The following is a 13,278-nucleotide window of genomic DNA, read 5'->3' as shown; positions in this document are numbered from 1 at the left end:
TCTGTGGTGAAATGAGTTAAAGTTGTCTTTTATTCGTCTCCAGCAGATGTCCACGTGTTACTGCTCACCAGCTCACCATCCTCAGTGCTCCAACCAGCAGCAGCAGCCGCCGCTGCAGTATCGACCTCCGCTCAACCCACTGACCTATAACTGCCCTCCGAGCCAAAACCTGCCCCAGCAGCAAGGTACAGCCACTTCCACACGTTTTCACCACTCCTGTTACATTTTACCAAATTAAAACTGCAACCCATTTCTTTGAGGTTTGTTTTTTTATAGTGATTGACCAACACAAAGTAGTGCATCTTTATTTACACACATTGTTCTTTTAAAAGTAGTTCTACCTCAGTCAGATAGAATGGAGACGAACTGCGGACATCAGGTTTTAAAGCTTGCACAGATTTACAACAGGTGCTTGAAATTCAGTTGTGTGTTTTCAAGGTTTGGAAAGTGCTTGATTTGTGCATAAAGTGATTGATATTCAAACTGTGCAGTTTTCTGATAAAGTTCAAACTTCAGCTGGAAACAGATTTTTCAGACATCATTTTCTTTCTCACTGTCTGAAGTTGAATCAGACTGAGTTTTTCTTGTTTTAGGTTAGTTAGAATCACCAAAATTATTTCAATTTACTAAATACTAAAAATCTTATTTGTTTTGTAACATTAGATAAGATTTATTTTTTGTTTAATCAGTGTTTTGTTTAGGGTGTGTGTTCAAAATGTTATATTATAGTTTGCTGCAGAATGTAGATTATTAACAATAATACATTTTTCTTTTAGTGTGCGCTGGGAAAGTTTGAAAACTTACATTAAAAATGTTTTAATTTTACTGAGGGAAAAATGTACAAACCCTGAATTTAGGCCTGAACTTTGACTAGGCCAGCTCAGTCTGATGTCCTCCTGCATTTTGCACGATGCTGAGTGTCTGCAGCTCCTCCGTGTCACGATTCTGCACTACTGTCTGATCTGTCGCAAAAAATCTCAACATGTTAAAGTTGGTGGTTGAGATGTGAAAAAGTTTTCCCGGTATAAAAATCCCTTTTTTTTTTTTTTTTAAGGTTTTTCTCCCCTCCCTCCCAGGTGTACACACTTCTAAAAACGATCTCTTTGATTTCACACCGGGGTTTCAGAATGAGACCAAAGCTCCAAATTGTTCAAACACGGCTTTGAATTAGTGTCGCAGATCTGAAGACGAATCAAAGGAGGTTTTAATGAATAAGAATCGCCGTCTCCTTTGCTTCACACTGCTAGGAGAAAAAGCTGAGCCTCGTCCGCTCAGGAGACCTGAACCGCGCTCCGTTTCTTCACAGGAGCGCCGCTGTCCGACAGCTCCGCTGAAGGACAAACATTACTCGCTTCTTCTTCTTCTTCTGTTTGTTTTTTACAGCTTCACATGCATTGCCTCCTGTTTCTTTTCTTTTTTTCTTCTTCTTCTTCACCACAGGAGTTTGGATTGTTAGCTCCCATTTTGCCTTTCTCTCACGCTGCTGCACATATGTCTCTGTAAGTGGCTGCGGCACTATTCTGTCATCTGCAAGGGGCTGCAAATATGGCTTCCCTGCTGGGGAGCCGGGGAATAGGCAGTGGACAAATGAAACTGACCTACAAAGGCGAATACGGCAATTATTTTTCACAGAGGCAGTGGAATGATTTAAAAAAAAAACACACACGCACACAGGAGGCTCCTTTTTGCTCTGTTTTTACATTAATTAAAGAGGAAACGAATATATAAGCGTAAAGGTTGAACAGGAGGTTGATACACGGGGAATTCTCAGGCGGTTTGGCCGTCGCCGTTGGCGCTTGATTGCATCAGTCAGTCACCAGCTCTGTGTCTTCTGTCACGGTCATTTCCTGTAGCACATTGTCATTTTTAGACTTCCCTCCGAGGTGAAGGTGCAGGTTAGTGTCTGTCTAGCTGAAGCCGGTTCAGTCAAAGTAAAAAGATTCGTCGTTCCTCGCTCCTCAAACAAAAAGCAAGTCGGCCGGAGACCTGGGAGGCGGGATGCGGGGCCGGGACGCTGTCTGAGAGGCCTCTATGAATCTCACAGTGAACCGGTCTCTTTTTCAGCCCCTCGCAGCTCGCTTTCAGCAAGCCTCGTTACCGCGACGACATCAGTCAAGGCAAGGGCTCTCTTCGACTGATTTCAGCTGCTCATTACCTCTGTTTTTATGAATATATATATTTTTTAAAAAAGGGCAGAAACCAGCCCTCATCTGCTGCCTGCTGGATCGGAATAATGCGAGGTGCGTTTCATACGACGGTCATTTCATGCTCGGTTTGGGGAAATGAAGGTGTATAAAAATAGTCTCGGCCGCCCGGCTCCTTGCGCAGCCCTTTCATTGTCTAGCTGTACTTTTCTCCCAGAGCGCCAGCCTCGTAAAGACACCTTCACAAAAGGACGCCCTCCCCTTTTGTCACCTGGATTAGGCTGTATGTAGGGCACAGGGGGAAAGTAGTAATTCTAAACGCCTTTTTTTTTTCTTTTTTTTTTTTCTTAGTCACCTTGACATTTAAGTGTCTCGTTTTTACCCCGAGCCTCTGTGACTTTGCAGCATCTTTGTGCGAGCCGCTCCAAATAAGTTTTGTTGAAATGAGACGTCTGGTCGAAGTGAAGAGTTTTCTTTTCTTTTTTATTATTCCCTGTCGAGGATTGGCTCGATTACTCACTTCGCAGGCTCGAGCTACCCCTGGCTAAATCAAATATATCGACTTCCTGCAAACCTGTTCAGCAGAAACGGCTCCACTTCTCCCGTTGTTCTCACTCTCCAGTAACCTGGCACCAATGTTCCTTTGTTTGGGTTTTTATATGCTAATCTGTCTTTAAAGCCGAATATGTGGCCTTTTTGTGTTTGTGTCTTGCTAAAAAGTCACTTTTTTCACTTTAAAACCATAAGCCTGTCTTCACATGGTGGTGGCAGCGTCATGCTCTTCCTGCCATTGGCTGAAGAAGACTTCCAACAGCTCTAAACGTACTGTATTTGTCGTGTTGGAATGGCCTAATCAAAGTAGGACATTCTCAATTAAAGTCCAGATCTGAATCTAATTGAGAATCGGATAAAAAGTGGAAAAAAATTCAAATAAAATTCAATGGAAATGTGAAAAAAAAAAATCCAGAGGAATGAATAGTTGTCTCAGGTTTTAGCGTCGTTGGGTCACAGCGTTTGCGTTTGTCGTTTCACCATCAGTGCACCAAGCCATGATGCCAAACCCGGCGTCCAGCTACCAGACCGTAGTGGGCGTGCAGCCGACTCCCAGCCTCGCTCTCACTGGCAACCAGCAAAGCAATATGGCCAACCAGATGCAAGGCATGATGGTCCAGTACCCTCCAATGCAGTCTTATCAGGTACTCTGCTGATTAATTTCCCTTCTAGCTCTTTCATGTTGCAACACAGAAACTGGAGAGGCACCTGTCTAAATTGGTGTTGACTTTGAAGAGGTGGAGGTTGATTTGATTGTTTTTTTTATTTCCTTGCTTTGTGCAGCAGGTTTCTGTCCCGCAGCAGACGTACCAGCAGCCAGTGTTTGTGTCCTGCCAGCCGGGACAGGGGGCGGTGGCTGTGTCCGGCATGCAGCCCTGCTACGGCCTGCTACCCACCAACCAGCACACCACCATGAGGTATTACCAAAAAAACACCAGTAGATCGATGATATAACAAGAAAACGAGCTTTTATTTTGTCTAAACACTTAATTTAAGTTTAAATTAGTAATAAAACTCACATTTGGTGGTGTATTTTTTTTTATTTGCCTCTGTGTGAATTTTCTCCATTCCCACAAAGCAATTTAAAAGTGCTGAAAGGTGTTTTTTACACTCCTGAAAGACCTAACAAGTCTGAGTGAATCCCCAAAGCGCTTCAGAGCTATAAGGTCATTTCCGTTCACGACGAGAGGAAAAAAAATGAAGTTATCACCACAATCCTCCTGGAGAACGGCGTCTGTGGGTAGCTGGAAGAGCGTCAGCTGCTTCCTGCGAAAGCAAAACGCGTAATTAGTTCCTACCTCTGCGCTCCCAATCAATCACCGATCTGCGGGGACGACTGCGCGAGCTCAGCCGTGTTTGCAGGCGAACAAGGAGGTCACTTTCTCCCTCGCAGTCCCAGCTGTGAAAACGAGGTTGCGTTTGTAGGCCAGTCAGCAAGGAGATGATTTATGCAGCAGCAGCGCCGGTTCGGCTCGCTTGTTTTCCCACGGGGGCCGACTGTCCACCTGCAGCCGGATTCCTCGCCAGCTGGAGACCAGTCCCTCCAGGCGGCTCGCTTGCTGAGTGGGGAGCCGCTTTTTCCAGATGGAAAACTCAGCTGCAGCGCTCAACTCTCACACCTCCTGGAGACAAACCTTATGTTTAGGAATTTCTTTGTTTCCAGCCGCTGAAAAAAACCAGCCGCTTCATCTACGCTTCGCTTCGCACGAAGGGATTGGTACAATGGAGAGTTAGAGCCATACTAAGGAAGCAAACTATTATTATGAGAATAAATTCAGAATATTATGAGAATAAAGTCAAATTGATGTGAGAATAAGATCAGTATTTTGAGAATGAAGTTGTAATATTATGACTTTATTCTCATATTTTGACATTATTTACTTGTGCTCATAATTTTATTTGTTTTTTTTAATACTCTGTCATAGTCTGGACTCTTGCTTATTGAGAAACGATTGCTTCCTGTAGGTGTGAACTCCATTGAAGTTTTAAACTTTATATAAACTCTAGCGTTTTCCCGTGACGTACATATTTCTGCAGTTTGGCGCTATGAAGCTTACCGGTGGTTTCCTGCGCTTCCTCCACTGCCATTGCTAAAACGACAGGCAGAATACAATTCTAAAAAAAGAGAAATCCATTTCAATGGTAGAAATCGCAAACAGAGCAGTGAAGACATATTATAATCAAGCTGAATTTGAGGCTAGGCTAGGTGTTAACATTTTATTTTTTTATTCTACTATGAAGCATCTCTTTATTAATTTCCGTCTTGTTTCCCAGCTCCACCGTGAGTTTCCTGCCCGCCCCGATGATGGAGCCGCTCCAGTTTCCTCAAAGCTCGTCTCCCTGCGTCTCCCAGCAGCACCCAGGCCAGCAGTACGCAGGTAGCTGTGCCTTCAAACCCCTCACCCGTTTTTACAGTAGGATCACGAAGTGAAAGCGAGAATATTCTCATCTTCTGACACGAGCCACCCTGGAGATTCCCCATCACTGCCAGCGCTTCCAACACACTCCCCTCGCCCCTCCTCTCCATTTCTTAGTGTCAATAACCTGCAAAATGCATTCCTGCACAGCCACCGGTCTGCATCCAGTAATGAAATAATCCTTCCTGGGCTGACTCTGGCTTTTGTTTGTGCGGCAATGCATAATTAGATTTCCTCTTTGGCGTTTTTAAAATGAAAAAGAGCGGCGATCTGCAGGTGCACCTTCCTTCCTCCGCCGAAAAACGTCCTCCTGACATCAAGACACGGTGAAAAACTGAGAGAGCAACAAATGTCTCCTCAGAGGAGGAAGTGAGACACATGATGTGATGTAGTTGTTAAGAGTTGGTTTCAATTAAAGCTGCAGAAATCTATTTGTTCCCATCAGGAAGAAATGATTCTTCAAAATGAGCCCAGCAGGAATATATGCTAAACTTCAACAGCAGATTCTTTTTTTATTTTTATTTTTTTAATTAAAGAAAAAAATAGTTAAGTTGTCCAGATTGCAATCAACTTTATAATGAAGCAAGAAGAGATATTTGATGGATGCAGGCAAATTAAGTCTGAATTATGAAAATGTTTCTGCAAACTACATGTCATTACATGTTTCTGCCACCAGGGGGAAAATCCAAGTTCTGATTTATTATTTAGCTTCATTTTGTTTTTGAGCAATCATCATATTTAAGCATCTCCTGATCTGTGATTTCATAGATCAACAAACTGATTGAGTTTAATGAGTTGACGGTTACAGAAAACATGTTTGTTTTTTTGTTTGTTTTTTTTTCATACAACGCATTTAAAACATATTTCCAAACTGTTAAATTTGTCAAAAATAGCGAGATAATCCAAAAAAATGTATGTAATATTTCTTAAAATAGCAAAACTACATACCCAGAATCTAGTACAATGTACATTTTTACATTATTATTTTATTTTTACACCATATTCAATGTTAATAAAAAAAATCTTTTTTTTTTTTTTTGCATTCTCTTGTTTTAACAACACATTATTGCCACCTTGTGGCATATTTGTGTAATTGCACCTTGTTTGATCCTAAACCATCAGCCTTTTAAGTCACTCTTATTTAGAAAATTGCTTACACAGTAGCTTTGATTACAAAAATAGCTCAAAATGAGCTTTAATATTGTGTGTTTTATGCTTTTTCAGTCTTTTTTTATTTTTTTGCCCAGGCTCCTCTCTAATGACCTTTATTATTCATGTCTGATTATTATGGAGGCTCAGAGGAGGGAGCCGTCTTTTCCAGCCCGTCAGTAATGAGGTCAGGCGAAGGTCTCGCTGCAGCCTCACCTGCAGCGTGACCAGTAAACACTTTTAATTGGCTGGGCTGCTCAGAATCGGCAGATTACTGTCCCACATATCCGTTGTCCTTGTTACTGTCAGAGGGAATGATTTCATAAATCAACGACGGGCAAAGTTTGCCAAACGGCTTCCACCCCGAGTGAGCTGAATGTAAACAGACGTTAATTAAACCGTGATGTATGCAATCGTTTGATTTCATGGGCTGCATTAACGTATAATTAGATAATTGAAGCGCTTTAATTCTTGAATGGAAACTTTTTTTTCTTATTTACCGATCAGGTGTGCATGAATAACGATCAGATGTGTGTTTCTGTTGATCCCGTCCTCCTAATGTGGCATCTGCCGATCTGTATCCATCCAGGGTTGTTGCCAGCGGCGCCCGGCGGCGGCATGGTGATGCTGCAAATGGCCGCTCCTCCCTGCCAGCAGCCCCGGGCCTCGTCCCCCTGCCAGAGGAAGCAGCCCAGCCACAAACACTCCGACCAGCAGCAGCAGCGCGGCCGCAGGCCTGCAGACGTCCCCCAGACTCCCGATAACACCCAGGTACAAACACTGCACGGAAAAAAAAAAATGTTCTTGAAGTTTTGACGACCTCCAATTCTGATTCTGCCGTTTTCCAACCATTCCCGATTAGCACGCTCGCGCAGCTTTGGGGACAAACCCCGCTGTACGTCTGCGAGCCGCGGCGGTGTCGAGAAAGCAATTTAAAAGCTAATTTAGTCGGGTTGTGACAGTGATTTGAGAATTGTCGCCCTGAGCCAGACTTGGTCTCTCCCCGCCGCGGCAGGCGGGTTAAATGTCGCCGCAAATAGGCTGCGCAAATGAAGCCGGCGCCGCCGAAAACCTGAAAACGAGGAGAAAATAGTCCTTAGCGCCGGGGTGTAATGGTACATTAGTGGGACTAATGTGGATGAAATGGTACATTAAAGCAACCACTTGAACATCACAATGACTTTGGAGAAGTAGTTGGAGGAGGAGTAGTTGTTTTTCTTTTTTTTTTGTTGTTGTTTGTTTTTGTTTTGTTTTTTAATGAAAGTGTTTGTGTTTGTCCCTTTCCTGTTCCTGCGCCGCCGGCGGGTTGGCTGTAGAGCAGCCTGCCTTCGTCTCCGGCGCTCACCCCCTCGCCCTGCCAGCCGCCCCACATCAAGGCCCTCTCGTCAGGCGTCTCCCCCATCCCCGTCCTGTCCCACCACCCGCAGCTCCCTACAGCCTTCATCCACACTGGACAAGGTCCGAACCGCTCCTCTCTGATCCACTCGCACCATTTCTGCTCAGAACTGGCCCAACGTGGGTTCACCTCTCTTCCAGGTGAAGCGCATTACTCTCTCCTGGGTCAGCCTCTGCAGTACAAGCCCTCCTCCATCAGGCCTCCGCTGCTGCACACTGCACACATGGTAGCCAAACACCAGGTAAAAATTATCTGCTTACAAGGAGAAACTCCTTGAATCAGTCGTCGTTTTTTAATTCCAACGATTTTCTTTCTCCGCTCCTTCAGGGTCCTCTGGGAGTTTGGCGTAGCGGTCATGGGAGGAAGTCCAGCAGAAAGCCTCTATCTTCAGACCTCAGTGTATGTAGAGAGGAGATTTCAGATGGAACAGCTTCATTTTTTAAAGTAAATTCATCTTTAATTGCAGGAAAACGTCTTTAAAATCCCTACTGTTGTGCACGTTGGAGGATGTGTGATGCTGTGAACCGGTAACATTAAACTGAAATGATCACAAGTCCTCCACCAAACAGAAGAATGGACAAAATTTCTCCTTTTGAAAGAGATTTTTAAACCTGGGTTACAAATTAGAAATTCAAATTAAGAAAAACATTGCTCACTTCTAATTTCTTGGATTCGTACCAACATATTCTCATGAGTTGGAATAATTTATTGAATAAGACACATTTATTTTCCTCCAGTAAATCTGGGCTGCATATCTAACAGCATCTTTTAGCTGCTTCACACTAAAAAAATTCCCCAACAAGCAGCGTTTATTTCCTGACGGGAGCCATCAGGCCGATAAAAAACCAGCTGCTTTGATACCAATTTAGCAGATTAAGTGAAAGTAGCATCACTTTTCTTGTTGTCAGATTATGCTTGCCGTGCTCCTCCGTTGTGGAAAAAGCGTCTGTTGGTGGATGGATGTAAGCAGAATAAATTACAGACGAGGCAGAAATCACACCTGCCAGAGGAACCTGCAGCAACGGCAGTATTTTCCCTGACAGAAAATGTGCTGATTTCAATCATTCAGCCGTATTATTATTGTTGAGGGGGTTTTTTGCTGAAATTTCTCCTGTCGACAAAAAAATTACTTGTTTTTTTTTTCTCTAAATGTAAGAATAAAAATCTTGACTCTGTTTTCTCTGAAAATGTCAGCAGTTTGTCGAAGCCTCAACAGCTCCAGCTCCGATTTTCTCTTCATCCATGATGGTTGTTTTATTTACCAGCTGTGTGTGTGTGTGTGTGTGTGTGTGTGTGTGTGCAGTGAGCAGCAGTCAGAGCCTGGAAATGACACGTCCTCTGGAGGAGATCGGCTGCACAGACTCCCTCTGGAGGCTCTGTGAAGCGGCGGCAGATCAATCCAGCGGCTCGATGCGAGCAGCGGCGCTCCCGGTGGACATCCGGCCTCATCACACCTCGCCTTTGCCAAAACAAAGAAAAACAAAACGCGCCACCTTAAAAACTCTGGCACCGGATTCAAAGGGTGGGAGCGGCGCGACTCGGACGAGGCCGGCCCGACACCGCTTGGGTCTTCGGTGCAACTTTAAGGCGCCAACATGAACCTCTGCTGCCTCAGTTCTGGACCGTCTCTCAGACGCGGTCCAAATCAAAGTATCAGATGTTTGACTTGTGAACATTCACATTTATTTTTGTTTGTTTTATAGCTTTTTTGTTTCTTCCTGGCAGACGTATTTGTACAGAGTTCAGCAAATCTGCCTTTCTGTTCTAAAACGTTTTTCTTAGAGGATTTATTTGCCAGCTCGTGTGCCTCTTGTGATAGCAGGTATAGGACTGTGACAGCTCCACGTAGACCAAGGCACACTCACAAATTGTTTTTGCCCACTTTTGTTTTTTTTTTTTGTTTGTTTTTTTCAAATAAAAGGATTGAATTTTGTTAAAGGTTACAAAACTAGCTTTTATCTTCAGTTGGATATCTGACGCTCTCCCCAGTAACATCTGTACAATGTGAAAACACTGAATAATAGAGACTACCTGAATTATTTAAAGAACCGTCAAACACAGTGAATGTTGCATTTGCACTGATTAATCAAAGTGAAAGATTTGATTTGTATCTAAGCCTGGGTTTTTTTTTTTTGTTTTTTTTTTCTTTTATGATCCTCCCTCCCATACCTGTTTGTTGCACTCGCCAGGCCACTTTGTTTTATATGATTAAATTAAAATTGTTTAAATGCACAATTAAAATGCAAACAGAGTGTGTCACTCTTGACTTAATTTGTGAAACAAGAGTTTTTCATACTTTTTTTTTTCTGGTTTGTTTGACTTTAATAAATGTTTGCACCACACATATTGACACTTAAGTCAGGTTATTAAACTTTTCTGATTTGTCTCTGCTTAGCAACTTTATTTGGTTTTGCTGAGAAAAAGAACTAAATGAGCCGAACTGCTGTTTGAACCCGTCCGTTCGGATTTGGGTAAACAGAGACACCTAGTGGACAAATGGCGCTACTGCACCTAGTGGACAGAAGATGTTCCTACAGCGCCCCACTGTTTCACTCGAGAGTGAAAATGAAACTGAACGGCTGCTTTAGTTGTGAGTGGTTATAGCAACGCGAAGCGTGGCTGGAGAAAAGGCGGTAAGAACGGGCTGCGATGTTTACTGGGCTCCATGGCTACAGTCATGGCGGACAGCCGCAGGACGGTGGTCGTATCCGGTGTGCCCGCGGTGCTGGAGTTCAGCAGGATGGTCGACAAGTTGATTATCCACTTTCAGAGTCGCAGGAGAAGTCACGGAGGGGACGTGGAAGTCGTGAAATACCCCACTGACATGGGCGGAGTAGCCTTCGTGACTTTTGACAAAGCTGAAGGTAAAGTAGCTGCTGTTTGTGGAGGAAAATCTTCACATGTACGCTGGAGGGGGAAAACCATTCTTAGGAGACTAGTTCTGTGTTTTGATTATGACGTTGACCACCTAGGCCTTCCCTCTGAAGTTCACACTTCACCCCGGAACTGTTGGAAAATATAAAATATAAGACTTCTCGTTTTCTGCAGGCGTCGTGCGTCAGTGTTGCCGCCATCTTCAAAAAACTGCTCTGTTGTGATACTGAGGCGTTAACAGCTGCAGGATATTCTTCAGTATTAGGAAAGAAGAATGAGTTCTACAAACAATTTGGGGGTTTATGTAGACGGTGTTTCCCTGCCCAGAGCGGCAGTATGTGGGTGCTTTCTCTGAGTGGTATATCCTGAAAAAAAATCTATAAAACCCTTATTTTGTTTGTAGGAACGTTTAAAAATGCCTTAGGTTGGGATGGGCATGGAAAATGCAATATATTAGACAGATGTGATCTAGACTAGTGTTTTTCTACTCAGGACTTATTGACCTGCATGATTTAGGTGCTGCACTAACCTGACTTAAATAAATGCTGCTTCTGCATCACTTCATGGTAGTGCAAACATTTGATTCAGGTGTGCTGGAGCAGGGTAACATCTAAAAGTGAAGGAATAAGGTCGAAAACCTGGTACACCCCTGAACAAGCATGCAACAACAGTGGAGAGAAAACGTCCCCTTTAACAGAAAGAAATCTCCAGCAGGATCAGTTTGCGCATCCATCTGCCACAACCAACTGGGGATTTGAGAATACAGAGTATTCACACTCATGAAGAATCAGGAGTACTTTTTGTTAGAGAAAAGTAAGAAGTCAGTGGTGGCTTCATCCAAGAGAGGAAAAAAATAAGACTTAAAGTTATTGGGGGTTGAGGGTTTGGTGGAGTCAGGATTCATCAGATCGTGAAGCATCATGTTTTTTTGGAGACTTTAACAGATTGGTTAAAACTCTTGGCAGATGCAAAGCGGGTGTTGAGAAAGGAGCAGCAAATCATGATGGATGAGGAGTTTACTCAAGACTACGTTCTCACTGTGTTTCCCTTCAGCACTGATGTATGTATGGTTTGGTTTTACTTTGCATCAATTTCAAAATGGAAATCTATTTTATGTTTTATCCCCAACACACGAGATTCTGATTCTGACGTGCTTTTCTGCCGCAGGTGTTTCTGTACGTGGCCGGAGCTACGGTGGACCTCTCAGTTTTCGGCAGCGATCAGGCCTCTCTGATCAAAAGTCTGCAATCGGCTCACAGATCAATCCGCTTCCAAGCGTCACCCCAGCAGAGGAAGGCCTCCATAGAGGGTCCCTTCTCTGCCGTCAGTGCCCTGAAAGAGGACCTCATCCGAAGGGCCAGCCATCTCAGACCCTCATCCCAAACCGCAGTCGGCAAACCCAGAGCTAGCTCTCCTCATCCTAGACTAGCATCCAAGAATAGCCCAACAAGCTGCAGAAGCACAGAAGCTAACAGGGAAGCAGCAAACTCCAGCAGCTTATCAAAGTCACCTCACCACACTAGAGAAGCAAGAGAAGTCCAAAGCCTGATCTCAAAAGCAGAAACTCCAAAAGCTTTCTTGAGGCAGAAAGTGTCTAATGAGAGTTTGGCTGGAGGGAGCTTCAGACCAGCGGCTGGGGAGGAAATAAGTACACGACTCGTCTCCTCATCAGGGCTCGCATGTTTCCCTATGGAGGAGACATTCACTAAACGGCAAAGAGATTATAGGAGTGCACAACAACCTGGCAGGTCAGACAAGATCAGTGCCATCCAGAGTGGAGCTAATTATATGAAGGATCCCGGCAGCCCGATGAGGAACAGTAAGTTCCCTCAGAATGACCTGAGAAAAGGTTCAACTCCCTCAACAAGCAACGCAGGGACTTCTGAGGACATTTTGGTTGACATACACACATTCAAATACATAGAAAAATTTCACAAGACAGAGTTAGACAGGTGCTTGAAGGATGTTGACATGACTACCAAGGAAGTAGAAGGAGCTGGAGTAATGGAAATATTGCTGAGTGTGAAGAAACAGTCTGGGGCCTCGTCAAGAACCCTCAAAGACGCTTTGGAAAACCTGGAGAATATGATCTTCCTTTGGCAGTCTAAACTGAGAGTTCACGTGATCAATTACAACAAATCTGCGTTTTTTGACAAGCAGAAACTGATTGAGATGTGCAACCATGTGAACGACTGGTACAATAATGTTCTGTATCTGTTGGAGAATTCCTGCATTAAAGTGATCGGCCCTTTGGCAAACATCCTCCTGTTCAGTAAGGAGCTGGAGGACAAGATGGATAAATACTCTGCTGTGAAGCCTGTTATAGGCAAAAGCAGGAGATAAAATCACATAGGAGACCACAAGGGGGAGCTGTTGGGCCTGACAAAATCTTTTCTTGCACTGAAATTAGCACGTACATTCCTGTTTTTACAACAAATGTGCCCAAACAAAAAAAAAAGACTTTTGTTTTACTTAATTTTAGTTTTCTGTAATCTGTTTTGCATAAATTATTGCTCTATTACAGTAGACAAACTTCTAATTAAAACCTAAAAGGTGACAGATGACAAGCTGCCTGATGTAATCAGATCACTTCAACCTCTTTCTGTAAACTCATGCAGTATTTTGATTGGTCTGTCTCCAACAATAAAACACTGACATCTGCGGTTGTAATGTGATTAATTAAGAAATATTTCGGGGTATGTAATCATCAGTGGACAGCAGGGGGCAGTGTAACACACCACCACCC

At 43.7% G+C, this 13,278-nt stretch overlaps 2 protein-coding genes across 11 annotated transcripts in view; both read left to right on the top strand.

Moving 5' to 3' along the window:
- LOC103141411 (R3H domain-containing protein 1-like) overlaps positions 1 to 9,561 on the top strand; it is a 41,438-nt gene extending 31,877 nt beyond the window's left edge. For 6 of the 10 annotated variants that reach the window (XM_016673834.1, XM_016673835.1, XM_016673841.1 and 3 more), the window contains 9 exons: positions 47 to 185; positions 3,183 to 3,340; positions 3,480 to 3,613; positions 4,971 to 5,074; positions 6,852 to 7,033; positions 7,579 to 7,720; positions 7,799 to 7,899; positions 7,986 to 8,102; positions 8,962 to 9,561. In XM_016673834.1, coding sequence (XP_016529320.1) covers positions 47 to 185; positions 3,183 to 3,340; positions 3,480 to 3,613; positions 4,971 to 5,074; positions 6,852 to 7,033; positions 7,579 to 7,720; positions 7,799 to 7,899; positions 7,986 to 8,102; positions 8,962 to 8,964 — 1,080 coding nt within the window. In that variant the 3' untranslated portion in view covers positions 8,965 to 9,561. Of the gene's footprint in view, positions 1 to 46; positions 186 to 3,182; positions 3,341 to 3,479; positions 3,614 to 4,970; positions 5,075 to 6,851; positions 7,034 to 7,578; positions 7,721 to 7,798; positions 7,900 to 7,985; positions 8,103 to 8,961 lie in introns of those variants that run through there. The other 4 variants (XM_016673836.1, XM_016673837.1, XM_016673833.1 and 1 more) reach the window with 4 other exon arrangements.
- Positions 9,562 to 10,035: 474 nt separating this feature from the next.
- Positions 10,036 to 13,195, top strand: LOC103141408 (uncharacterized). The gene is made up of 3 exons (XM_007557049.2): positions 10,036 to 10,522; positions 11,498 to 11,592; positions 11,700 to 13,195. The coding sequence occupies exons 1-3, from the start codon at positions 10,324 to 10,326 to the stop codon at positions 12,873 to 12,875; spliced, it is 1,470 nt and encodes a 489-aa protein (XP_007557111.1). The 5' UTR covers positions 10,036 to 10,323; the 3' UTR covers positions 12,876 to 13,195.
- The last annotated feature ends 83 nt before the right edge of the window (positions 13,196 to 13,278 follow it).

Source organism: Poecilia formosa, unplaced genomic scaffold (assembly GCF_000485575.1).
Source record: "Poecilia formosa unplaced genomic scaffold, Poecilia_formosa-5.1.2 Scaffold83, whole genome shotgun sequence".
Classification (NCBI taxonomy): Eukaryota; Metazoa; Chordata; class Actinopteri; order Cyprinodontiformes; family Poeciliidae; genus Poecilia; species Poecilia formosa.
The sequence above is the reverse complement of the archived record's forward strand: the minus strand, read 5'-3'. Positions and strand labels throughout refer to the sequence as shown.

Excerpts from the sequence above, each read along its gene's own strand:
- LOC103141408 (XM_007557049.2), top strand. The coding sequence starts at position 10,324 with ATGGCTACAGTCATGGCGGACAGCCGCAGGACGGTGGTCGTATCCGGT. Across the intron at positions 10,523-11,497 it reads GACTTTTGACAAAGCTGAAG|ATGCAAAGCGGGTGTTGAGA; the intron begins GTAAAGTAGCTG and ends AACTCTTGGCAG. Across the intron at positions 11,593-11,699 it reads TGTTTCCCTTCAGCACTGAT|GTGTTTCTGTACGTGGCCGG; the intron begins GTATGTATGGTT and ends TTTCTGCCGCAG.